The sequence below is a fragment of the Pelmatolapia mariae genome, linkage group LG6 (assembly GCF_036321145.2).
Source record: "Pelmatolapia mariae isolate MD_Pm_ZW linkage group LG6, Pm_UMD_F_2, whole genome shotgun sequence".
NCBI classification, from domain to species: Eukaryota; Metazoa; Chordata; class Actinopteri; order Cichliformes; family Cichlidae; genus Pelmatolapia; species Pelmatolapia mariae.
In genome coordinates, this window is record NC_086232.1 from 5502374 (window position 1) to 5527019 (window position 24646).

General features: G+C 40.7%; 1 protein-coding gene across 5 annotated transcripts in view; it reads right to left on the reverse strand.

The window, feature by feature from the left end:
- The window catches only part of usp34 (ubiquitin specific peptidase 34), a 60409-nt gene that overhangs the window by 11134 nt on the left and 24629 nt on the right, over positions 1 to 24646 (reverse strand). For 2 of the 5 annotated variants that reach the window (XM_063475712.1, XM_063475708.1), the window contains 51 exons: positions 24463 to 24593; positions 23159 to 23877; positions 22542 to 22756; positions 22327 to 22445; positions 22070 to 22197; positions 21675 to 21764; positions 21395 to 21490; positions 19029 to 19111; positions 18283 to 18437; positions 16737 to 16850; positions 16540 to 16639; positions 16233 to 16395; positions 15973 to 16099; positions 15714 to 15864; positions 15507 to 15607; positions 15113 to 15328; positions 13818 to 13943; positions 13588 to 13710; positions 12845 to 12949; positions 12668 to 12754; positions 12341 to 12541; positions 12157 to 12239; positions 12010 to 12050; positions 11794 to 11918; positions 11015 to 11167; positions 10634 to 10738; positions 10414 to 10508; positions 9930 to 10234; positions 8864 to 9027; positions 8713 to 8778; positions 8349 to 8495; positions 7922 to 7978; positions 7592 to 7669; positions 6990 to 7084; positions 6731 to 6903; positions 6494 to 6644; positions 6306 to 6384; positions 6173 to 6226; positions 5989 to 6084; positions 5827 to 5891; positions 5661 to 5736; positions 5166 to 5213; positions 4965 to 5030; positions 4775 to 4855; positions 4074 to 4159; positions 2748 to 2916; positions 2424 to 2498; positions 2073 to 2224; positions 1817 to 1970; positions 1665 to 1709; positions 1335 to 1439 (listed from right to left, as the gene is read on the reverse strand). In XM_063475712.1, coding sequence (XP_063331782.1) covers positions 1335 to 1439; positions 1665 to 1709; positions 1817 to 1970; positions 2073 to 2224; positions 2424 to 2498; positions 2748 to 2916; positions 4074 to 4159; positions 4775 to 4855; positions 4965 to 5030; positions 5166 to 5213; positions 5661 to 5736; positions 5827 to 5891; positions 5989 to 6084; positions 6173 to 6226; positions 6306 to 6384; positions 6494 to 6644; positions 6731 to 6903; positions 6990 to 7084; positions 7592 to 7669; positions 7922 to 7978; positions 8349 to 8495; positions 8713 to 8778; positions 8864 to 9027; positions 9930 to 10234; positions 10414 to 10508; positions 10634 to 10738; positions 11015 to 11167; positions 11794 to 11918; positions 12010 to 12050; positions 12157 to 12239; positions 12341 to 12541; positions 12668 to 12754; positions 12845 to 12949; positions 13588 to 13710; positions 13818 to 13943; positions 15113 to 15328; positions 15507 to 15607; positions 15714 to 15864; positions 15973 to 16099; positions 16233 to 16395; positions 16540 to 16639; positions 16737 to 16850; positions 18283 to 18437; positions 19029 to 19111; positions 21395 to 21490; positions 21675 to 21764; positions 22070 to 22197; positions 22327 to 22445; positions 22542 to 22756; positions 23159 to 23877; positions 24463 to 24593 — 6539 coding nt within the window. The remainder of the gene's footprint in view (positions 1 to 1334; positions 1440 to 1664; positions 1710 to 1816; positions 1971 to 2072; positions 2225 to 2423; positions 2499 to 2747; positions 2917 to 4073; positions 4160 to 4774; positions 4856 to 4964; positions 5031 to 5165; positions 5214 to 5660; positions 5737 to 5826; positions 5892 to 5988; positions 6085 to 6172; positions 6227 to 6305; positions 6385 to 6493; positions 6645 to 6730; positions 6904 to 6989; positions 7085 to 7591; positions 7670 to 7921; positions 7979 to 8348; positions 8496 to 8712; positions 8779 to 8863; positions 9028 to 9929; positions 10235 to 10413; positions 10509 to 10633; positions 10739 to 11014; positions 11168 to 11793; positions 11919 to 12009; positions 12051 to 12156; positions 12240 to 12340; positions 12542 to 12667; positions 12755 to 12844; positions 12950 to 13587; positions 13711 to 13817; positions 13944 to 15112; positions 15329 to 15506; positions 15608 to 15713; positions 15865 to 15972; positions 16100 to 16232; positions 16396 to 16539; positions 16640 to 16736; positions 16851 to 18282; positions 18438 to 19028; positions 19112 to 21394; positions 21491 to 21674; positions 21765 to 22069; positions 22198 to 22326; positions 22446 to 22541; positions 22757 to 23158; positions 23878 to 24462; positions 24594 to 24646) is intronic. The other 3 variants (XM_063475713.1, XM_063475709.1, XM_063475711.1) reach the window with 3 other exon arrangements.

Consider the following 24646-nt stretch of genomic DNA (forward strand, 5'->3'; position numbering starts at 1 on the left):
TTGCAACTACATGTATGGATCTCATTCCATTCATCCATCTTCCACCACTTATCTAGGGTTGGGTCACAAGGGCAGTAGCCCAAGCAAAGAAACCCAGAAGCCCGTGTTCAAAGTCACATCCTCCAGCTCATCCAGGGGAACTCTCTCCAGGATGCCCTGGGCCTACACCTCAGGACCTTATCCTGATATCACATGCCCAAACCACCTCAGCTGGGTCCTTTCAATGTGGAAAAATCGTAACTCCATTCTGAGTGCCTTGCAAATGACTGAATTTCACACCCCTCCTTGAGGGAAAGCATAGCCACCCTTTGGAAAGAATTCATTTCTGCTGCTTGTATCTGCAATCTCATTCATTTGGTCATTATCCAACACTCATGACCATATGTGAGGGTGGGGACATAGATCAACCGATAAATCGGCAGTCTGTCAATCCCCTGCTATACTCTACTCTCACTCGTGAACCAGAAATACTTAAATTCCTCTACTTAGTGCAGCAACTTGTCCCTGACCCAGAGTGGGCATTCCACCCTTATCCAGCTGAGAACCATTGCCTCAATCTGCTATGAAACACTTGGTGCAAGGTGGAAGCCACAACCTGATGAAGCCAACAGAACCACGTCATCTGCAAAAAGCAGAGATGCGATTTGGCCATCTGGCTACGCCTAGAAATTAGGGGCAAAGGGCAGCCCAAGCAAAATCCCACACCCACTGAGAAGTACGAGTTATTGCCAGTAATGCAGACCAAGCTCTCGCTGCACTCGTACAGGGACCTAATAGCGCCTAAATATGAGCCAGACACCCACTATTCTTGAAGGACCTTGTACAGAATCACCTGAGGGATGAGGTTCAAGTCTACAAAGCACGTGTAAACTGGAAGAGCAAACTCCCACATGCACATGAATACATTTGACAGGATAAAGAGTTGGTCCAATGTTCCATGTCCATACATCCATGCATGGAATTATGGTTAAAAAAACAAACAAAAAACAAATCACTAAAATAGTGATTTGGGGTTATAACAAAGCCAGAAACAGAAATTTTCTAAGCAACCTGAAATGTTGAAATGAACGTTGGAAGTAACTATTGAACTATAAACAAAGGAAACCATATTTTTATGCAGTATAGTTTTGTCCAGTCTAAAAGGATCAAATTTTGGCACAGCACCAAAATTATAACTAATATTATTTCTAGTAAATGGCATTTAATCAACTTTTTGAAGACCTGTATTCAACAAAATCCAGAGAAGTTTTCTTTTGATAATGATAACTACATATTACATTAATATTTTCCATTTGTTTAGATCTAATAAAAGGATTTAGTGTGTCAGTGTTTACCTCCCAGATCCTTTGGAGAATGTAGGAAGCAAAGGAAGGCATCCCCGGAGGTCCACCCGCAAACTCCATCAACATTGTTAGCAGCTTGAAGAAAGGATTGGCAGCCTAACAGAATTTAAGGGGGGGGGTCATGAAAAATCATTTTTGTATCACTACACCATATTTTAAAATGGTTTATTAAGCGTTATTACAAAGGCAAGTTAACAAATGTGAATAGATAGAAACTGAACTTCTATCTATTCAGGAAAACAAAATGAACAAGGGCTAGATTCGATTGTTTTTTCAAATAAAAGGTGATTTTAAGCCCAGTTTCATTTCTGTGATGCTTACCTCAGGAGTCAGCTTTGCAATTGAGGTGAAGAGCATCGACACAATCTGCAGAGAGAAGCATTCAACATTAGAAAATTAAAATGGATGCATTTTACGCTTGTATAGGTGGCAGTCATTGCAACATTTACTCAGTCCATTTCCTACAAACATACATGTTCAGCCAGCCGGTTATTATAGCGACAGAGGCTAAATATAAGGTTACAGGTCTGCCTGATGTTGATGCCATCTCTGATGTGCTGGAAGAGGAAAGGGAAGCCCTTCCCTCCAGTCAGCGCTGCCATGTCGCTCTGGGACAGAGTCAGATGTCTGGACAGAGAGGACAACGCAGTGGCTGCTTGAATGTTTAATTCTAATGAGAATGAATTGTACAACTAAACAGAAAAATACATGCATGTTGTATACTCGCACCTCTCAGAGCGAGACTGCTCCACCAGCAGAGCAATGAGTGCGATCATTTTCTCCAAAGCTGCAGGACGATATTTTTCTTCAGCCAGAGACAAGATGTCTTCTTCCTCGTCCTCCTCCTCTCCTTCCTCCTCTGACAGCACCTCTACCTGAGGCTGAGAAGGACATTGGTTAGGTCCTTTTTATAATTAGGTCATGTCTTCTAAACACAATATAACTACAGGCTGGGTGTTACTTTATTTAAAAAGACAAATAATATTACAAAGAAACTGAGCACCATTCAGATTAAATATCTCTTTGATAACATTACTGTAAATAAATAAGTTGTAAAATATAAGCAGTGTGTAAGCTTACATTCTCAGGGCCTTTTGTTCCCATGTAGAAATGCACCATGATAGAAATGGCTTGTAGTGACAACAAGAACTGACTCTGTGGACACAGAACAGATAAACCTTCATCAACTGGAAGAAGTTTCAATATTAATCGTTTTTAACAAGGAAGGGGAAAAAAATAACCAAACCACATTTATGAAACTAAAAAAGGACTCAAAATCATGCTGTGTCAACTGTTAGCTGAGAAGAAAGACCCAAAGAAAAAGCTAAATAGTTTCTGGTTTAAATTTTTTTTTTTTTTTTTTTTTTCACACTAAGTGATTTCAGGCTGCAAAACTCAATTTACCTCCTCCTCGCCCATCTTGGCAAACTCATACAGAAAAGCGAAGTACTCAGTCAGGTGTTTGCTGTGAGGCTTGACGCCGTGCTCCATGATAGAGAGGAGGGTCTTAACAAAGCGAGTGACACAGGACCGGCTGCCGATATCCTCCACTGGTCCATCCATGTCGTCAGAGCTGAACAGACACAGGAGCAGAGGTTCTGAGACTGAGGTATCTAATGACACATCTAAACTCTTTAGTTCATATGGAGCCACAAGTGTTTTTTTCTCAGAGTCTAGTGTGGCACAGACACTAAGTGACACATAGCTCCTGCTTGGATCTGTGTGGCCATCTGATTTCACAGACACAACACTGTGTTTGTGCTGCACACCTTGAATGGCAAAAATGTACCACATGAGATTTAAGTGGGTTGTGTTGCTAAGCAATAAAGATAGCAGGGATGAACTGTAAAATTCTGGGCCAGTGTTTTAAGTAACAGTTTGGACGATTTTCTCACTTTGTGTTTTATTTGATCTTTATCCCAGTAGGAAAAGAAATAAAATAAACAAAACGATACAATCTTAAAGGCTTTCGGTTCCTTCCGAAAAGCGAGAAGAGGTTTTTGAACGACATCTAACGCTACGTCAGAGTATTATACAGGGAGGCACTAGTCCCTCCTGACATGGGTGTCACTTAGCCAGCCTGTAAGGCAGGGGTGGGAAACTCAAGGGCTGATGTCCTGCAGGTTTTAGATATCACCCTGGGTCAACACACCTGAATCAAATGATTAGTTCATTACCAGGCCTCTGGATAATTTCAGGACATGTTGAGGAGGTAATTTAGCCATTTAAATCAGCTGTGTTGGATCAAGGACACATCTAAAACCTGCAGGACACCGGCCTTTGAGGCTCAGAGTTCCCCCACCCCTGCTGTAACGTCTGGCGTAATGGCATTTAAGCTTCTGATGAGGCCACGCAGGAGGCAGTCTCATAGTGAGACACGAAATGAATGCTATAAAAAAAGAACTATCAGTGTATATTCAGTACCGATGCACGAATCGACATAGGAGCGCACTTGCTGCCAAATGCAGTCATCCAGTTGGTCAGATCTATTTATTTGGATAATAATAATAATAATAATAATAATAATAATAATAATAATTTGTCTAGTGAATTTACATGAACAGCTACATTAAGAATGGATTAGTTGAAAAATATTTTTAATGCACAAAATATTTGCACAGACTTTACATGTTCGGTGTGAAAAGGCCTTAATGGAAGACTTTAAGACTCCTAATCTTGGAGAAAATGTTTTGATCAGGGAAACCTGTCCCACAATAATGAGTGACATACCCATCCTCCATGCCAGGCTGCAGGTAGAGATGAGCATGAACTGGCCGCAACCTCTGGATAACGTGAATACACAACCTCTGGAACATCTGGAAGACAACAAATTAAAACAAGAAAATTTTAATTTTAATTTAAAAGTCGATTTAAAGACAAACTTCCACTGACAATAAGTTCAGAATGACGTAAACAGAGTTACAATACAGCTATAAACATCGAAAAAAAAATAAAATATGAGTGCTTTTGAGTCGTTTTGGTATAGTATTGTCTCCTCCACCTCAATCTAACCCTTTTCTTAGAATCACCCCATCTGCCTGCTGTCTTCATTCACTACATAAATGAACCTTCTGTTTTTTTCCTCTTTAACTCCTGCCTGGGATCCAATATATCCACTGTCCCATATGTGCACATGTCTAAACATTCTCAGTCTTGCCTGTCTAGTTTTCTAATCTTCCACTACGTCCAGCTCTGCCTGTCTTTTAGGTCAGAGCCACCTACTCCAAACCATACATCCTAGTAGCATCTTGCATCTTGTAAACCTTCCCTTTCACTCTTGCTGCTACCCTTCTGTCGTGCCACATCATTTTTTCCCCTTCAGCTACACAATTAGCATTTTTGAGCACATTAGTCCAGTTTCAGTATTGTGAATGTTGTTGTTTTTTAAGGTTTGTTTTGTGTACAGTGATGTTTTATGACTTGTCCCTGACCTGTCTGACAATCTGATTGGGACACTTTATTAGGATCTGCATCGGCCACCAGTTGTCATCAGCCATCCGGTCTAAAAACCACTGAAACAGAGAAAAATAATGATCAAAGGTTGTGCAAAAAAAAAAGTTTATTCACAGTATCCATTTACTTTGCTGTAATCACCAGAATGAAAAGGTTTAAAGCTCAAACCTCGCAGGCGGCCTGGCTGTTGTTGAACTGTTTGGTCAGCAGTTCAATCCACTGCAGCATGGTGGGCTGGAGGTAGCAGAGCAGAAAGGATTAACATAGTCTATCAGTAACTTCCTTCCTCCTCCCCTTTCTTTCCACTTATCTTTACAAATTAACAACACTCAGTAAATGATAACAGTAATAAGGATGAGTGTGCATTACCTTCTCCTTGGAGTGAATGAAAGTCTCAAGGACAAAGGATGTGCTGAGCTGCAAATGAAAGGGGAAAAAATAACAGTAGAAAAGCAAGTTTTAGTTAAACTAATTAGCATTCCAAATCAGTGACATCATGCAGCATGGTATAAATATTTTTAGAAAATACGGTCAGTTAGAAAATAGATTAAAATAACATCTTTCTGAGTAAAAGATGCAGAAACTTTTACCCACTTTCATTTTCTAGATTGGGCTTCAGCCAGCTGTTATTCTAGCGTGTTTTATCCAAAACCCAAAGTAGCTAGGAAGTAGCTAGTTTTCTTATTTTAAGAGAGAACTGTTCCATTTTTTAGTACTTTTGTAGTAGTAAAGTAAAAACAAAAAAGCTTTTTTTATTTTAAAAAGTAATTCGCACAATTACAGTTTATACATTTTCTCAAAAATCCAGGTTTCAAGTCATAAAAAGCCAGAAAATAATAGCTAAATGCTTGTATTACTTCTCACCTTGGCAGTCATGAGGGAGACAGCTTTGGGGTCTGGCAGGGTGCTGGGGATGCTGCTACAGAGCTGCCACATGAAGCTGAAACAATGACAAGTCGTGCCATTGAGTGAGTAGTGATCAAAAAGGCCAATAAGATGTGACCAAAAATACAAACTGATTTATGCTCACCCAAAGTAGGTGTGTTCAAATATGTTTTTATCCTGCAGAAACTGCATGTTGTCGTGCCAAATCCACTGAAAGAAATATAGAGTTGCACATTTAAATGGGGGATTTAATAGGAGTAATGCACAGAGATCTGCTACGTTTAAAACAAAAAAGCACAGTCAGTACCTCAAGTAGATCAGGAGAGACATCAAAACTAACGTCCTTCCCACTGTCGTCCTCCGGTTCCACTCTCTTGTAGAAGAGCATGTAGGCACTGTGTGTCTGCAAGTTTGATTATCATTTCATTGTTACCTTCTGGATCAAACACAGAGGATAAAAACTACAAAAATGGACCAGAAATTCTCCTCACCTTCTCAAAGGAGAAGTCCATAAACTTGTCAGTGACAGAGTCGTAGGTTTTAGTCTAAAAGATAAATAAAGTAGGTGAAATTAGAGATTACATGGGGAATTAAGTGGTAGTATTTATCAACTCTCGCTCATACCGTCATTTCTCCACCAAAGCACTCAGAGGCCAGCTGAGCTGAGTCAAAGGGTTTTACCTCTGCATCATTGAAAAGGTACCTGGAGGACAGGATAAACAAACCTTTGAGATGGTGACGTCCTATGACAGTCACTCATTTTTTGGGTTTAAAGACTGATTATTAAAACTTTAATATGCATCATCCATCACCATTTATTGTTCTTGTAGGCATGGGGGTTGACAATGTCCCGGATGAAGCTGTAGTAATGGCCGCCATCTGCTGTGCCCGTGTGCACAGTGACGCCAATGAGGTCATACTCATAGCTCTCTGTGACCTTTGCTTCACCCTCCTCTCGAAAACCTGAGGCACACGGAAGGCAACACTTAAAGAGTCAATTACAATCATCAATACACAATAAATGTCCGACTGGGTGAACAGAAACTAACCCTCTTTGCGCTCCCCTTTGCCCATGAGGAAATCCTCAGTGTAAGGCGTCATGTCGAGGCGCAGGGGGAAGGAGAAGTGGGTGTTGACCTTCTCCTTCATCATGGTCACCATGTTAAAGGTGTATCTCATTGTGTTGAAGCTCAGGATACGAGGCAGTTTCTTAAAGCAGGCCCTGTGTAAAGAGACACAGTGAGACATGGTGAGACACTGTGTTGAGAGAGGGGCATTATTTTTTTCAGGATTTTAAATCGTTCTAACCTTTTCTCTGCGCGGACTTTCTTTCCACACTGTGAGCAGGTGTACATGTTGTCACCCTCCAGAGTGTCTTTGATGGTCACTTCATCCAGAGACTCCTGAGGAAAGATAACAAAGCACAAATACATCAAAGAAGGAAAAGTCTGCAGTGCATTTTGGTTTAGAGAACAAAAGACAAAAGTTTGTGTTTTCTCTCTTAGTTGGCAAAAGATGCATGTGACATCACTCCTTGTTGAGCAATGGCCTTTTTCTAAACCCTCAAGATGAGCATTTTAACTCATCATTTTGGATCTGAATATGAAACTGACGAAAGCTGAACCATACTGCATCGGTATATGGTAGCAACCCTGCTTTATTCTTCTTTTTTATTCTAATGAGTATCATTTACATACAAGATTTCTGTATATAAAAAAACAAAAACAAAAAAATGTATTTTTGAAAACTTAAACATTTATGCTGGCAAAGAAAAAAGACATGGACTGCACTTTTCAGAACCATTGTGGTTTGTGCAGGACTGTTTATGCGGCAGAGGTTGATCTCCGCTGCTGAAGCTGTAAGAATCACAGGTGAGTTTCAAACTTGCGTAACATTTTCGCCCCACTCACATAGATGTTCTTCATGTCTGCCACCTGACATCTGACTGTGTAGAACTCCTCTGCAGTCTGACTGACATGGTCACAGTCCTGTAGGAGACACAGAACAGTGAGAAAAAACAATGGCAGAAAATGTACCTCCCACTGAGTCTGTGGAACCCTTAATTCATCTACTGTAACCTTTGTAGTTTTAAAAATAACTACATTTTGTGTGAGGTATTAAAATAAACACGAAATTCAGTCGTGCTTTGTTGTTCTCAAAACAGTTACACTTTTGGGAGATGGGCTTTGTTTTTCCTTCAATTTAATATTCCTCCTTTCAAAATCAATTCCCGCACTCACCAGAGACACCACATTGTTGGTGATGACACCTCCAAACAGAGTCTTCACTGTGTTTTTCTGTGAACATAGATAATTAAGATACATTAGCTTATTAATCATTTTTAACATGTAATATGATGCCTGAACTATTACTCATGCTCTTAAAATTATCTTTAATATTGCATAATATTTTTGTGGTCATCATTTGTATAATAACAACATCTATTTGGATATGTATTTTTTATACAAACAATCTACTTCTTAATATGTATAGTGCTATAGAGAGAGATTATTGTGATTTTCTGAATGGCAGAGATGAACACTAAAGGTTTTATGAAGATCAGTAATAAGTGGCACCTGCTCTAATCTGGAAATTAGTGTTACTGTTTAAAGCATTAAATATATAATTTGTGTGTATAATGGTGTGTATGTAAAGATGCATGCTCACCAGCTCCTGGGACATCTCTTCTATCTTGGTGATGAGGTCGGTGAAGAACTCTGTCATGTCTTTCTGCTCGCCGGTGTTAAGAGGCTGTTTGTCCATTGTGTAGGTTTTACAAAATGGCCGGGGGTTGTATGCTTTTCTCTCACTCTCCTGAAAACACACAGATTAACACAGATAATCCATTTCACCAAACCTTCTGATTTTGCCGTCTGTGGTGCTCAGAAAAAAAGTCCAATCGTCCTGATCTTCAGAAACTGAACGGGTGTTAAAAGTTATACTCTACTAGTGACTGTAGTTTTAAACAAATACGACTGAGACAGAAGGGAAGGACTAAAAGGATAGCAGAGGTAATAAAATCAAAACTCACCATGAGATATGTGAACATCTTCTGCAGCTCCAGCAGTGTTGTCTTGTGTTTGATATCTTCAGCGTACTGCACGCAAACACAGAGGGTGAGGACCTGTGTGCCATTTGGAATTTTAATGACGTTATTGTAACATAATCTTTCAGATACTGACCTTGGCAGTGAAGACAGCCTGGCGGGCCTCAGGGATCATATAGAGCTGCTGAATGGTAGAGGCCAGGTAGCATGTTGCTCCCAGGTTGGTCAGACCCACGAAGCGGCACTCAGCCCGGACGTCGTCATGGGGCCAGTAGTCCCACTTGTATGGAGCATGAGAGCCTAGAAGCAAAATATTAAAAGAAAGTTTGAGTTCTGTGTCACACCTGTCTTTTTATTAAATTATTCAAACTGGCGTTTGCATTATTGCAGGGGTGTCAAATTCAAATACACAGTGGGCCAAAATTCAAAACTGGAACAAAGTCGCGGGCTAACATTAATATTTATTGAAAAAAAATCTTCCTCCAGATATAAGAATCAATCTTTTCTAATGGACTCAAACAGGTTTTGCTGAAAAACTGAATATGGAACAAGCAAAGCTTAATACTAAACGATATATATTAGCTGTATAATACCAGTAGGCCAGCTCTAATAGTAATTTGGTATGGCTTCGCGGGCCAAATGTAATTACGCTGCGGGCCAGAGTTTGACACCTATGCATTATTGGGTTGCAAATGGAATTTCCAACTCGCCTAAAACCTTTTCCGACATAATTACAGATGGCCTTAAAACAAACTAAACTTGCAGAACAGTCTGGTAATCTGATTGTTAAAGCTATGATTAAAATTAGGCATGGTGTAAAAACATATCTAAAATTAAGTTAAAAATAATGATAGGATTCTGCACTTCTGTAGAGCTTTGTAGACAGTTTCAGCTCATAGTACTCTTTAAAACACTTTCACAACATAGTTCTGACAAAAAGTGTCCCAGTCTCTTCAGCATTAGTCCCAATTGTGGGTCAATGTCTTGTAGAAGAGGACTGGATTCACTGTGGCAAAGCTTAAATTGAGTCAGATCACTGACCTAGAGGACTACTGACACAGAGTGTAGCTTGCATATACAGACAGAAACACAGTACCAAATAAACTGGATGGACATAAAAAAAAATCTTTTAAAGCTGAAGTAAAATAAACTACAGAAAGAGCGCTACCAAATAAAGGTAATCAAAAAGTGAAGCTCTTCACCTTGCATGTGCTGAGACATGACCCAATTATGGAGCAGCCGATAGTTTTCTACTGAGCCCTTCACCGTCTCCACCAACAGATCATAGGCGGCGGCCCTTGCAGCGTGGGACTTGCACTTGGGCTGAGCACGGTCAACCAGACTGGGGAGGAGGAAGAGGAGGTTGTAGACATCCCTCAGAAACTCCTGCCCCTCACGGGAGAACTTAAAAGGAGGCTTGTGTTTGAGGACGCTGGTGGCAAGACGAAGGAGCCCTGTCAGGCCATCGTCTTCGATTGTTCCATCTTGTTGGTCCAAGATCTCACGGCTGGAAGTGAAAGAGTTATGTTTACATCAAAGCAGTATCAATTGTAGAAATTTGCCATTTGGTTTAATTTTAAAAGCCACTGCCATCAGTAATATTGTCAGCATGAACTTTCAGCAAAATGCAAACATCCTTTAAATCTTTGTATACTGAGCATAAAATTCAGTTTGTGACAATCAGACCTCCTAATGCAGTCGGCAAGATGTCGGGCAAGAGCATCCAGGTCCAGCAGGGTGGTCTGCATCGAGCCGGCCAGCGACAGAGAGGGAGAGACCTTCTGTGAGTTCAAACAGATCAATACTAGCAGCAGTTCAATACAAAAATCAAAACGTTACTACAAACTCAAATCTACTAAATCAACAGGTTGGTATGATCATCAGCATTGTGGTTTGACGTTCCCACCTGGCTCGCATCTTTAACGTGGATGTTATCGATGAGTTTGCAGAGCAGCCAGAAGTATTCCTTACAGCCCGTCCTTAACAGAGGCTCCTCTTCATAGTCTTCGACCTGCAAATATAAATGCACGGTTTCTGCTTAAGAACATCCCAATGAAAAGTTAATTCATCAACTCTTAAAGTCTCATGATGTGATCTAATAGAGTGTATGTCAGGTTCTCCTGCATTAAACCAATATGAGAAACAAGGCTTAGTAGAAACAAACCAGATTCAAAGTAGCAAAGGTCAAACTGAGTCCAACGTTGCCTCTGAGGAGTACTGACACACGTACCGCTTCCATGCAAGTACTTGCCTTTAAGAGGCTGAGCTACTTGAGTGTGAGACCTACCCTTAGTGGTTTGAGGGCCTGGGCGTCAGGCAGGAACTTGAGCAGTGTGGAGGCGGCAAGCAGCAGGAAGGATCTGTTGATGGACTCTCCTCCCTCCAAACCTGACAGAGACAACTTGTACAGGCCATTACATGCCTCGTGTCTCACTGCCGGCTACAAAGAAAAACAACACACCTCAACAAAATGATGATAAAGCTAAGCATACTGACATACTGATTAAACGACTTAAGTCTGAACCACAATTGTAAAAATTCCCAACTGGCTCTTGCTTGTGCTCTACTGCTCTGCTGCTAATACGGCGAGGACCCGACAGAAGTATGAAACAAACTTGAAGCATTCAGGTATCACAATCAACAACTGACTTGCATAAATTATCCACAAAGAAATGTGAACTTGTCGCCCCCATCAGGCTGTAAGAGTAATTACACAAACAATTGAATTGAGTGTTATAAAGATTTCTAAAACAAGTCTGGAACAAAATTCATGAACATTTTAACAGAGGTGTGACTGGGACCAGTTTAGATGTGAAGGATTTTTAAAGTCCATCTGAATCAAGGAATTCTGGTGAGGATTCTTTAACACTCATCAAGGATTAATATTTTTGACATCCATTGTCCCGGTAAAATGCTATTGAGAGCTCAAGAACGCACAAAAATGATCCATATATACTGTCATACAACATCACAAGGAAGAACAAGACCATTAAGAAAACTTATACCTTTTTACGGAGTAAATTAATATCTCTTGACTTGTGATGGAGCTGTGGATGTTAGACTCACCTCAGGAATCAGAAGGGTGAGTTTTTTCAGCCAGTCGTGGAGGTGGTCGCTGTCAGCCAGACTGGACTTCACTGTTGAAGAGCAGTGAGCCCAGCTCACCAGCAGCCACATGGAATAGTGAGTCACTGTGGGTAAAACATTACTGTCACACTCCACCAGCTTACTTCTTTTAACATTTTTAGCATGGTCACCGTCTGAAAAATGTAAAATCCTTACCTTCGTGTCGAGACCTGTGGTCAGACTGAGCCTTCAGAACTCTGCAAACAAAAACAAACAAACAAACAAAAAAAAACCAACAAACATGTCAACTATGCTGTCCATTTAAAAGTAAAGAACACATTTTTGAGCTTTTGTATGGCAAACCTGTGTGCAAGGTTGTCGTAAGTGTAGGCCACATTGATTAGTCGCTGGATCAGGTTGGTGCCTTGAACAAGGCTGAGGAACACCTGCAAACAGACAGAAGAGCCGATGATAAGCATCCAGAAGTCAGAAACGTCCTGTTGGCAGTTTCTGCTACAAAGCATTACAAGTCAGCTGGAATAGTTACTTCAGTCAGTCGAGGGATGTGCAGGCCTTTGCCATGATCTACAGTGGATTTGCGCGATTTGCCTGGCCATGCCCTTTTACGTTGGCTGTCGGAGAGGCCTGACCAGGAGAAGACATCGTGGTAGGCTAAATCCAGGTCTGCAGGGTCTACAGCAAACTGGCAGATCAGCTTCAGCAGGCAGGCCAGACAGTCCAGCAGCCACTATAGATAAAAGGACATCAAACCAAACACTTACTTATATTAGTCTGTCCAATAATATGCTCATAAAATACATCTACTATCTACTGAAAATGTAGAAAATGACAAAGTGAGACTAAACTGTCTCACCACTGTCCAGGATTCTTGGTCTTTGGGTTCGAGGATGCCTGAATTAAAAATTTCCAAAAGCAGCTGCAAACCTCCAGATGAAACAAACTAAAGAAGAAGAAGACAACTGAAGTCAATTAAAGCCAGGATTGAGAGGAATTTGATTTCCATCTTGCTTGAGTTAGTGTTGTGCTGTACCTTGCAGCTCCAGGTGTTTTTGCTGTTTTCTATCTGATCCTCACTGGAGTCGTCCGAGTCTGGATACAGGTCACTATAGCTGCCCTGGGAACGAACAAGCAAGAACTACGTAAAATAGTAATACTGTCACTAACACAATTTTACATTTTTTAAATGATGATGCCAAGTTGTACATGAAACACGCATTGCACTGTAAAAGTACCATTACTTATGGAATGCTTTTAATGCCGGCTTTAGTCCAAATAGGGGGAAAGAAACTATCCAAACTTTTCTGGATTTATGTAAAAAAAAGTAATTGGCCCTTAAGTCTTGTATAGCTTTTTTCCCTTCAAAAATGAACTCATGATTTAAAAATTCATTTTTATATTTTCTTGGGTTATCTTTTTTTTATCAATTTATCAATCTGAAAAATTTAAGTGTGACAAATATTTAAAGAAAGGGGCAAAAACTTTTTTCACTGTACTGTACAGAGCACCCAGCATATTGATTTTAGTGACTTTACATTTAAATATATTTGTCATTACAAGTTGTACCTCAATTTAAAAAACAAAAGTGTCTACAGTCAGACTATAGTCGCAGTAAATGGTGCTACCATTTAGCTAATTTGTTTTAAATCGACCCATGTCCCTATATTAACATCTACAGATTCCACACTTGGCAGCGGATCCTCTAGAAGGAATCTTTTCTGAAGACAAATGAAAGAAAAGGACAGAAAGAAGCCATCAATCCTTTATCTGTCTTACTGTTGACTCTCTGTGGATGCGTCGATTGGGCTTTCCCAGAGCCTCGATGATCTCTAGAGCGTACAGCAGCTTGTGAGGACTTTTAATCCTCAGCAGCTCCTTCCAACACAAACCCTCGCCATTCTTCAGACAAAATAAAAACACAAAATTAAAAGCAAATTTAGTTATTCTATGTTTGCCCGATCAACAACAAACTCTTGAAGAGCCCTTATTTAAACAGGATGACTGACCGTATCATCTGAGATGTTCTGGAAGGCCTGCAACATTTTGGGACAGGTGGGAAGCAGCATGAGCAGCTCCCAAACTCGACGAGACAAATTCTCTGCGTGAAGGTGAAGCTCCTCGCATCGTGCGCTCTGGGTTTAACAACAAAACAAAACCAAACTTTAGTTAGCAGGGATGTTCCTGGTGACTGTCTTGATGCTCATCCAGGTAAGTAAATCCCAAAAGGTTGATTCTATTCATCTGGACGTAGCGTTCTCAGTGGGAGAAAGGTTTCATCACTCATCGAAGTGACTGAGTGAACAATGGGCTGTCAGTTCAGTTCCTTGATCATTAATATGCAAATCGTCATGACCATTGATCAACAAGCACTGATCAAAAACCATGAATATCATTCACAGAGAGTTGGGGAATGGCTGCAATGGCTGGTGATTAATTTACTTGCAGATTAAACAGGATTTAAGTCAAGTAGTCTGCAAAAACTGAAAGAAAATAGCCAAAACTGAGTACAGCCCTCATGGACAAAGTTAGGAAAGGACATATTCAAGAGCCTTAAGAAATCAATGATCCTGATCTTCCAAAATCAAACAGTGTTTTAACATTTATAAAAAAAATAAATAAATTGTGGCACTTTGTTATTTTATAAACACATGTATGCACATCTGTACTGAATTTGGTTATGCTTTGCTCCAGTTAAATGCTTTTATATCATTTCACGTTTATATGTCAGTTTATGTAATTTCTCCTGAACACCTACATGCAACTGTTCATTTTTTCAGCCAAAGAACTGTCGAACCCGTCTTACTTTCAAATTTGTCTGTTTACAACTTCCTGTCACAGAAACACCCTGACAATGCTGTCTTCAGGCGATGGAGTAACCAAGGATGGCACCAGTGAGTAGTAGGTGGCAACATAACATCTTAGACAACATGGTGTTGTGCATTAATTAAATACAAATAAATAGATAAATAGTCTAGCATATTTCTAATACTAAGGCAAGAAATGTTAACCATTTTGCATACTTGAGGCATCTCTCTTACCCACAAATGTAGTTATACATGTGGATGAACATGACTGTGAACATCAACTAACATACATCAAAGGTACACCTTAAAACAGTTTTGATTTCTGTTTCAGTGACCTCACCTCTCAAACTGGGTTTCAGTTCATACCTGCTCTTTTGCATTATTACATGTGGTCAAATATTATACCTAGTAAATACAATTTTCCATACATTTTAGCCAATATAACAGCCATATGATGTATACATCCCTTCAGGAGTTCTTCCATAACTAATACCCACCTCTGGGCTCTCCTGGACCTTCTCTGTGTTTGGGCTGGGTGGTTTGAAGCAAGCCAGCATCTCCAGCAGGTCGAAGAGTGTGGTGAGATGTGGCTCCTGAAGGAGCAGTAGCATAGGAATGTGCTCTTTCTGAGGAGGTGGAAGACAGGAGGCAGGCAATTGGATGCCCTCGCCCTTCCTCTCCCTCCGCGGAGCTCCCAGAGACACAAATACCATCTGGGATCAGATAAGAAGATGGTTCATAAAACTCATCTGCACTGAACAAATTTAATCAAAATTTACATGATTAGACAACAAAGTTAAAAGATGTAAAACAATCTTTCAGACTTGAGCTGAACTGCAGTCTGTCCTACTGTTGGCCGTTTCTTATACAGAAGAGAAGTCAAACTGTTACCTGCATGTCTTTAAAGCCCAGCTCATGCAGAGTCTTCTCATCATAGTCTGTGGTAAGTTCATGACCAGAAGAGATCATCCTGACCGGTCCCATCAAACCACCTGCAGAACACGAGACAACATTTCACTAACAGACTCACTCACACATTTACACACACATTGACACACAAACAAAAGCAAAGGAGAATATTTTATGGAGGGAGCTGACCTGGGAAGTCTCCTGGCTGCCGGCCACTCTGGCCAAATTCCTGCAGCTGAGCCTGGTGGTTCATCTGCTCCTTCTGCAGGTTCTCGTACCAGTGGGTCACCTCAGCTCGCAGGTCAGCTACTTGGTCACTGGGATACATCTCAATGGTCATCTGCAAAAATATGTAATGGGTAGTGTGTCCAAACATTTGACTTGTACTGTAGAAGCACATTATAAGTATTTATGCAATAAGACTTATTTGCTTTTAATAAAGTGTCACCTTGTCAGGCAGGCCGGCGGGCTGACAGACGATCCTAAGAGGTAGAGACTGTTTGTCACTCAAAGCTTTAAGGTGGCTGCTGATTCCCGTCCCCTCGATCTGCCACTGTCGCAGGTGGTAAGCAAACCTGCCACAGACCAGAGACAAAACGATGTGCTGCAATACTGTTTGTTTGCTTTTTTTTTTCTTTTTTTTTCTCTCATATAAAATGATTTTGACCACTGAGTTTTTAATAATGTAAACATTCCAGGTGTGAGTACCTGCGCCGGAACGCCTCCAGATGTGTTTTGAGCATGAGCAACCCCCTCTCAATGCTGGTCAGACTGGAGTGAGCATCCTTCTCCAAGTTGGCAGAAGCCATCAGGAGGCTCTCCATACATTTCCTTATGAACTCTTGTTCCTTCTCCAGTCCTGTTTTACCAGCTGGAGACACACAAAAGTAGAATTAGTAGATTAAGATCAGCAATTTTTCAAAGTCTTCTTGTTCTTATTGGTACGGAAGAATAAAAACAACAATTTCATAACAAAGCATATGACTTCATCATAGTGCAGTAAGTAAAAACTGACCATTGATGTAGTAGGAGTTGATGTACTGTATAGCAGCGCGGCTGATATCAGCAGATTGAGCTCTCAGAGCGATCCCCCACAGCTGGTCCATCCCACACAGCTGGCGACACAGACATTCCTCAATTAAGCATCTACTCAAATGTGTCTGAAGACAACATGTCTGATTACGAGCATCACATGCTTTTGTTTCCATTTACCTCACAGCTAGAGGCGTTGTCCAGCGCAGTAGTAGCAAGCCGGGCCAGGTTACAAAGGTGCTGAAAGAGGTTGAGGCCTGTCATGCTGATAGTCTCTGGTTTCAGCTGTGGCATCTGGAGACACACAGTGACATTAACAAACACAAAGTAGTCAACATCAACACACGGCTGCTGCTCGTCTGAAGCTGCCCAGAGGGTCGTGATTGTGCTCCACCCCAGCTGAGTTTAAACCCATCCAGTCGAATAAACGTATGAGAAATAGTCTGATAAATTCTGTTCCTGTTTATTTTTTGTTGTTGTTGATTTTTTATTTATTTAAAAAACAGCCCAGATCCTGAAAAACAAGTCTGATGTTATTGCCAGCTCTAAACTATAAACCTGAGGCTACAGTCCCACACACTTACACAAAACCCTATTCTAATGAGGACACGCATATGATCTTTCTTTTAGTATTTAGGGATGAACACAAAGCAAAAATGGGAAAAAAAAGTACAAAGAGACTTTAAAGGAATCACCGCTGTAGAAACATGAAGAGGTAGGAACAGTGGCTGCAGCCTGACTGCTCATCACTGCTTTTGTTACCCGTTGAAGTTCAGGGGCTGGCTGCTGGGCTGGGCTCTAACATCACTTTGTTCTTTTGACTAGCTTAGCATTAGCATGCTGTCTGTGTAAGTGGTTGCAAAGAGCTGAAGTTGTGTTAGCAACACATCATGCTCTCGTCCTCTTGTGTAACATTTCCACCCTGTAGACTGCCATACAATATGCACAACTACACACAAACTAATAAAAATCTAGCACAAGTGCAAATGGAGCTGATAAGAGAGCTCGATAGCCAGGCAGACTAACAGATCGCAGAAACTGAACTAGAAGAGAACCAGTTCTTGTAGAGAACCTGTATAGTGAAACCAAAAAAAAAAAAAGAAAAGAAAATCTTAATGCTATGATTCTTTTTCAACTGAAAAATTTCCTGCCAATTTAATGTTGCACAGCACAGGAAATAAAGGGTATTTTTTCAAACATTTAAGAGATTTATGGAATTAAATATATGTCACAAGTTGTACATGAAACGGGCACAGGTATTCAATGCCACTCGTGTAATTAAATTGACGTGTAAAGTCAACAACCCACGCACGTAGAACTCAGCAGCCACATGCAAAAAGAAGCAATCATGCTTGCAAGAGTGTCTTCTGCGAACGCTGCAGTTGGAGGTTGGAAAATTGTAAACAAATACAGTTTTTTAAAAAACGTGAGTATTTTGTTGCCACAGTGTAACTGTTTAAGTTAAGTAAACTGAACCTGTCCATGACAGAAGCAGTGGCGTCACTGCTTTGAATGTGACCAGTGACATTAGGACCCCTTTTCAGGTTACTCAAGCAATTTGGCTGCTGAGTTCTATGCACAGGTTCTTTTACGCACAAGGAATTTATTCGTGTATCTGCGTTTTTGCCCCCTCCCTCGACTTTGGAATTATCTATAATTCCACAGCCATTCTTATTCATTATCCATGGGACACCTATAAAATTATAATAAACGGTCTTGTTACTACCTTCTCCAGGAAGAGATGTTTGTAGGTCTCCATGCCCATAGCATGCTGGTCTTTGCTGCGGACCTGGTTGAGGAACCAGTGCAACGCATCATCGTAACATTCAGCGTCCTCCACCAGACAGTGCCACAGAATGTCCACTTGCTCCAGACTCAGTCCTGACAAATCCAAACACCAAAATAATTACAAAATAGAGTTCAGCGATGTCAAACGCAGACCGGGTTCATATAACGCAGACCACTTTTCCCCCTTATCTTTGGGCTTTTGGCCATAATTATCTGCTTATGTTGCACATCCATACATAAGAGGCTAAGACCTTCTAAAGGGGATTAAAAGGTAAGAGACACATTTTCTTTTATTACACGTAAACACGCTAAACAGTGGATAATTTTAGAGATCCACAATTTAAAATGAAAGAGCCCAACAAGAAAGGCTCAGAAATCAAGACTGAATGCAAAGTGCTAAAGACCACGAAACTTTTAAGAAAACACTTCACTCCTTTAATTTTTTTTCTCTTTTGGGGGTGTAAAATATTCCTCAAGAAGTGAATATAGCCCCTGATCCCTGGTGTGGAAACACAGCAGAGATCAGAGTTATGTTATGTTATGAAAACCACAGCTGTTATTTACTAAAGCATTATATAGACACCTCTACCTCTGTGCAACTCTCTGGATAGGTGCATGTCTTTTAAAAACATCTTAGTTCACAGAGAATATTATTCTAGTACATAAATGGTATCGGAATCTTACTGAAGTGGTCGGGAGATCCCAGTGTGGAAAAGACACAGGTAAGGAACTGCAGACGGACCTGGACCTCTGCACTGTGACTGTACCTGTACAACACACAGACGAGGTATGTGTCAACAGTGAAGAAAGTGAACTGATGTCTGAAGATCACAGTTTGCAGAAGCTTCCAACTGCTCTCTCAGAAGTATTGACATCAAGCACAATTCTGCTAACGCAGTCTTTGAGATGCATGTGTAAATAATTTAAATGAACATTGGCTGCTATCATGGGCACTCCAGAAATATCACACTAGTGGGCAATTACAATGTCATTAAAGGTTAAATAACTGCACACAAGGGAACATTAAGCAAAGCAATCAAATGGAACTAAAGAGGTGTTATGCAGATAATGTGAAGATAAAAATGAATTTGGTGGACAGAATCATGAGACGCATCTTTGTTTTCCCAAAGGCCATGCCAATAAAATTTCAGGCCAATGCCATAATAAGATCCAATTCTGTGAAGCAAAAACTCAAACACTTCGCTAGTCTCAACAAGGAATTGTAACACTAATGCTCTCACAACAAAAACTGAAATTTTAAATTGGGTACAGGAATTCCACTGTCAGCATGATTTTTCTGAGGAGTGACTTTAGTGTCCAATTCTTCCTAAATGTGGAATTATCAGGTGGAAGGTGCTTTGTTTTCTAGCCATAATTAAGAGAATAAAGCTGTGACTCAGAAAGCTGACAAATTAATTACAAACAAGAATTTAAAACTGAAAAAGGAAGCATTGTTTAACTTGAATAAATGAACTAAGGTCAACCAATTTTTTTTAAAAAAAAGTATGCATATATGAGTCTCTTAATTTTAATAAAGAACAGAAGGTATTCAATGACTACTAAAGTAATGTGGCCTAAAGAACTTCGTAGAAAGGTAAAAGTCATTATTAACAACTGCAAAATCAAGCGTCCCGTTAAGTACAGTTATAGACTCAAGAAGTTTGTCATTTCGTATAGTGTTACCCAGCCTGAAACGAAATACTGTTTCTCACCAGCCTCTACAGTGCAAAAAGCAATACAGTTTAAAAAGAAGTAAGTTTAAAAAGAGCAGTAAAAGAGGCAGTAATGAATTGCAACAATAGTTATGGATAAAGAAATAACATAAGTTCTAAAACAAACTCAAGTCACATTTGTCCGGGTAGTCAGCAGTCCTTTCACGGAAGGGGGTGGTTAAATTAGGTAGTGTGTGTATCTGGGGAGGTGTGTGTGTGTGTGTGTGTGTGTGTGTGTGTGTGTGTGGACGGGTATTAACATCTTCATGGGGACCAAAAATTGGTAGTGTACTATACTTGTGGGGACAAACAGCCCTTGTGGGGACCAAAATCCCGGTCCCCACGAGTTTGAAGGCATTTTTGAGCCTCAAAATGTGGTTTTAGTGTCAGGGTTACAATTAGGTTATGGTTAGGTTTAGGGTAAGGGTCAGGGTTAGGCATTCATTTTTGATGGTTAGGGTTAGGGTAAGGGGCTAGGGAAAGCATTGTGTCAATGAAATGTCCCCACAAGGATATAAATACACACATGTGTGTGTGTGTGTGTGTGTGTGTGTGTGTGTGTGTGTGTGTGTGTGTAACATCTATCTTGAGCCACCCCTCACTCCTTTAGATTTTGTAGGAATTTTTAGCAGCAACTTACTTACATTGAAACACAGTATACAAGGCAAAAACAGTTTGGACAGTTTCTAACAAGTTGAAAGCAAATATTTAGTATGACCACCTTTATTCTTCAACACAGCCTGAACTCTCATATAATTTCTTTAAGTCATCATGAGGAAAATTTCTCCAGGCTTCTTGAATCACATTGAAAGGTCTTCTTTTGTTGTTCTTTATCACACTGTTGACAGTACCGTTTTCTCTTGTCTTCCAAATCTCCAGTTTCCCCAAGATATATAAAGTTTCCAGCTAATAGCAGTTTGTGAATCAACTTGTTGGTGCAAAAGTGATATTTTATTCTTGTCAAACTATCATGTTGGGCCTTTTTTGTAGATTCAACTGAAGAAATGAAAACAAATAATGCGCTTTTGTAACAGACAATTTGATATGAAGTTGTCTGTAAAGCCAACTTCACACCTTGAATTACAGTAGGTGCCGCTGTTTTGCTTGAATTATTTATATGTCAGTGGTAAGTGACTTAACTTGTTTCTGGACAGGAACAAAGACGGGATTGAGTGAAAAAGCAACCAAAGAATTTCAGAAAGACTGGAGAAGCTCAGGGAACACTTTAAAAAGAATTACGAGTCCGGCTTCTTGCAAGCAAAATATAAAGAAATAAAGGGAGACTCAATATTCTGTATAGTAGTGTCGATATGTAGTAGTGGTGTAAGACAGACTCACAGTGCAAATTTGTGCCGGTGTTCTCTGACTTCTTGGATGTAGTGTTGCAGGTTGTCGAAAAACAGTTTCATCATGTGCAGCTCCTTTTCAGCCCACCTGACAGAACCAACAACCAAATCAGTGCAAGGCTCACAAAACAAAACACTTCAATACTCATATTTCTTTTTTTTTCAGAAAGACTCAAATATTTTGACTCAGCTTTGATGAGTCATGTAATTGTATCTGAAACTCCATATGGTATTTGACTTTTGTTGCACTCTGAAGAAGTGGTATAACTTACATGGTGATCCAATGAGTGTCATAGCTGGAGCCAAATTGCTGGAAAGTGCCAAAAAGTTTAGGGAGTAGACGCAAGGAAACCACAACTGACCTGAGAGAAGAGAAGAAGACTCCAGTTTTTCAAAGATTCCCAAACGAGAATAATTACAAAAATAAATAAGATGAACATTTTAAATGCTCAAGAAATGATTATCTGGTGTTGATAAATCAGTAGTTTATCTATGCACAGGAAGCTACAACATGCAACCCTTTTTATGTGTGCACTGCAAGGACAGGTGTCTACCAATTATTCATTTTCAATACATTCAATCAGAGACAAGTCCTAAATATCATAAGCTTGTTTTATTTATACATTTATGCAACAATTTAAAAAATAAATAAAGAGGTCACTCTTACCGGTGATGGGCCAAGTTGTCAAGGCAACCCTCGATAAAGCGCATTCGAATCTGTCTGTCAGTGAACCAGCAGACCAGCGAGCACAGCAGTTTCTCAGCTTCATTGATAAGACCTTCAGAGAGATGAATCTAAACACACAAGCAAATTATAAAATGAATTTTACACAATCCTACTGAAGCTAGCTAAAGCACCATCTATCAACTCTGTGAACATAAAGCATTGTCTATAAGGAAATATTGGAGAAGTGGAAGTCGTACCGCATCTTCATCTTGTACCAGGTCCCAGAGCAGAGTGTTGCCCTTCTTACAAACATTATCCAAGTTGATGTCAGTCACAGCATGGCTGCTTGAGTACTGATGTTTATGAACAGCTGGACCTGAGGGGATAAAGAGCATTCACATGGTCAGATTTACTACTATTATCATTATTATTGTTATAAATTAAACTGTCCTAGTTCCATAGTGTGGCTCACCTTGCACCAGATGCTCATGGTAAATGGAGGCCAAGTTGGGAAGGTGCTGCTGCAGGTGGGAGCTGAGCTCAGCATGGGAGTTTATCTGGACTAGCTCCTCCTCACAGCCCGATTCCTCCCCGTCAAAATCAGCCATGTTCTTCTCTGACTTCGCACTGACCTGAGAGCTGCTGCAGCTAACGTCATCAGCACTCAGCATGTCCTCCACCATGGGTCTGAGGGAGGAAATTAGGGTTTATAGATCAAGAATAGAATGACAGGCACATTTAAAAGAGAAAAAAAACAAAACAAAAACACTAACATGTATAACTACAGAGAGTTTCCTAGCACAGATGAAATTTGTGATTTTAGACAAATATGCAAAATAAACACCGCAGTCAATAAAATGTTTTACATCTAAAACCAGCTTTAATACTACAATATGTGCTGGACATAAGCTGTACTCAGAAGGTAAAATCCAATACTTACCTATTAATATACAGTATATAAACACACAAAAATTGCTATATGCAGAATACCATGAATGTATCTTCATTTCTACCCTAATTTGAAAAAATGTGCTCAGTAGACAGACACTCTTTGTTAGCCATTCATAAACAGAAGTGTAGCAGTCTTACCCTTCATGATGGTGGTGGTGGTGATGATGATGGTGGTGATGGTGGTGGTGGTGCTGAGGGCCAATGAAACGACGGCAGTTGAAGAGTTCACTGCTCATGGCCTCTCCTAGGAAGTCCCCGGGTCGCGGGAGACAGGGAGGCTCCTGAGGTCCCTGGACAATCTGAGAAGGGCTGATATCTGGCGGCTGCTGCTGGGTCTCTGTCCCATCAGGCCGAGCAGATGACGATGCTGAACAAGTGTCAAGCATTCTCATGTGGCTCTCTAGAGACGCTGTCGCCGCTGTTACCATAATAGCAGAAGTTTCTGGGTTGAAAGGGAGAACCTTGGATTTGGCTCCTCCCCCTGGGCCACTCGGCCCTGCCCCCTCACCAAGAGCATCCCCGGCTTTCCTTTTCCTTGACTCAGTCTGCTCCCGGGGCTCCTTTTGGTGCCCACCTTCAGCAGCTGAGCGGTTACCCTCATCTTCATCTTCTTCATCGTCATCATCCTCCTCCTCTTCGTCTTCTTCTTCATCATCCTCCTCCTCCTCCTTTAAGGCCTCGCTATCTGCCATGTCATCAGAGTGCAGCTCGCTGCCTGGGCTCCCAGCTGACTGGCTGGCTCGACTAGAGGCGGCTTCGTTGCTGGAAGCCTCGCTGCGGCCACTGCTGCTGCCTGGTCCGCTGCTGCCTTCCTCCACGCTGTTGGCAGTTTCATCTGAGCTGCCCTGCATAGACTCCTGAGGAAACAACAGCAGCTCTTTTCGCCTGGTTGTGCATTTTATGTTAACGTCCTGGCTTTAATTAGACATTACAGTGAGCCTTGCACATCCTTATTAGACAAAGAAACAGGTCATGGTATAAGATTTAAGGGCCTCAACTCCCTTCAGAATACGTCATTTTAATCATTTCAAAAACTGGACTGAAATTTTTGACCCAAAGTAAAAATTATTATGGCCAGAAAAGTCAAAGTGACCTTCATAGTGCAGAAGGTCACAAGGATAGGACAGACTTCAAAACAATCATGACTGTTACAGCCACTGAGGAAAATAAATCAGTTGCTCTTTATTCTATTGTTTGTATGGACTGGTACTTACATAGCATCTTTCTACTCCGTTTAACACTCAGCCAATCGTACCCACCTTCCTACAGCACTTTCTAACATTCAAACACATACTCATACTCTAATAGATGCACTGGGGGCAACTTGAGGTTCAGCATCATGCAGACTGAAGTCAGGGGTCGATCCACTGACCTTCACATTGGTAGAACACCTGCTCTACCACCTGATCCTAGTTTATTGTGTCACCATATGTGGTCTATACCTCTGTGTCAGATAGTCTTTGCTGATTCCTCTTGCTGCCAGTCATCATCTGGTCATCCATCTCCATGTCGCTGCCTCCACTGTGTTGTGTGTCGCTATTGTCACTGCTGTCTGGACTTGCGGCCGGTGAACCTGAAACCACATTAGACGACAGACTGAGGACCGTGTATAATCCTGAGGCTCAA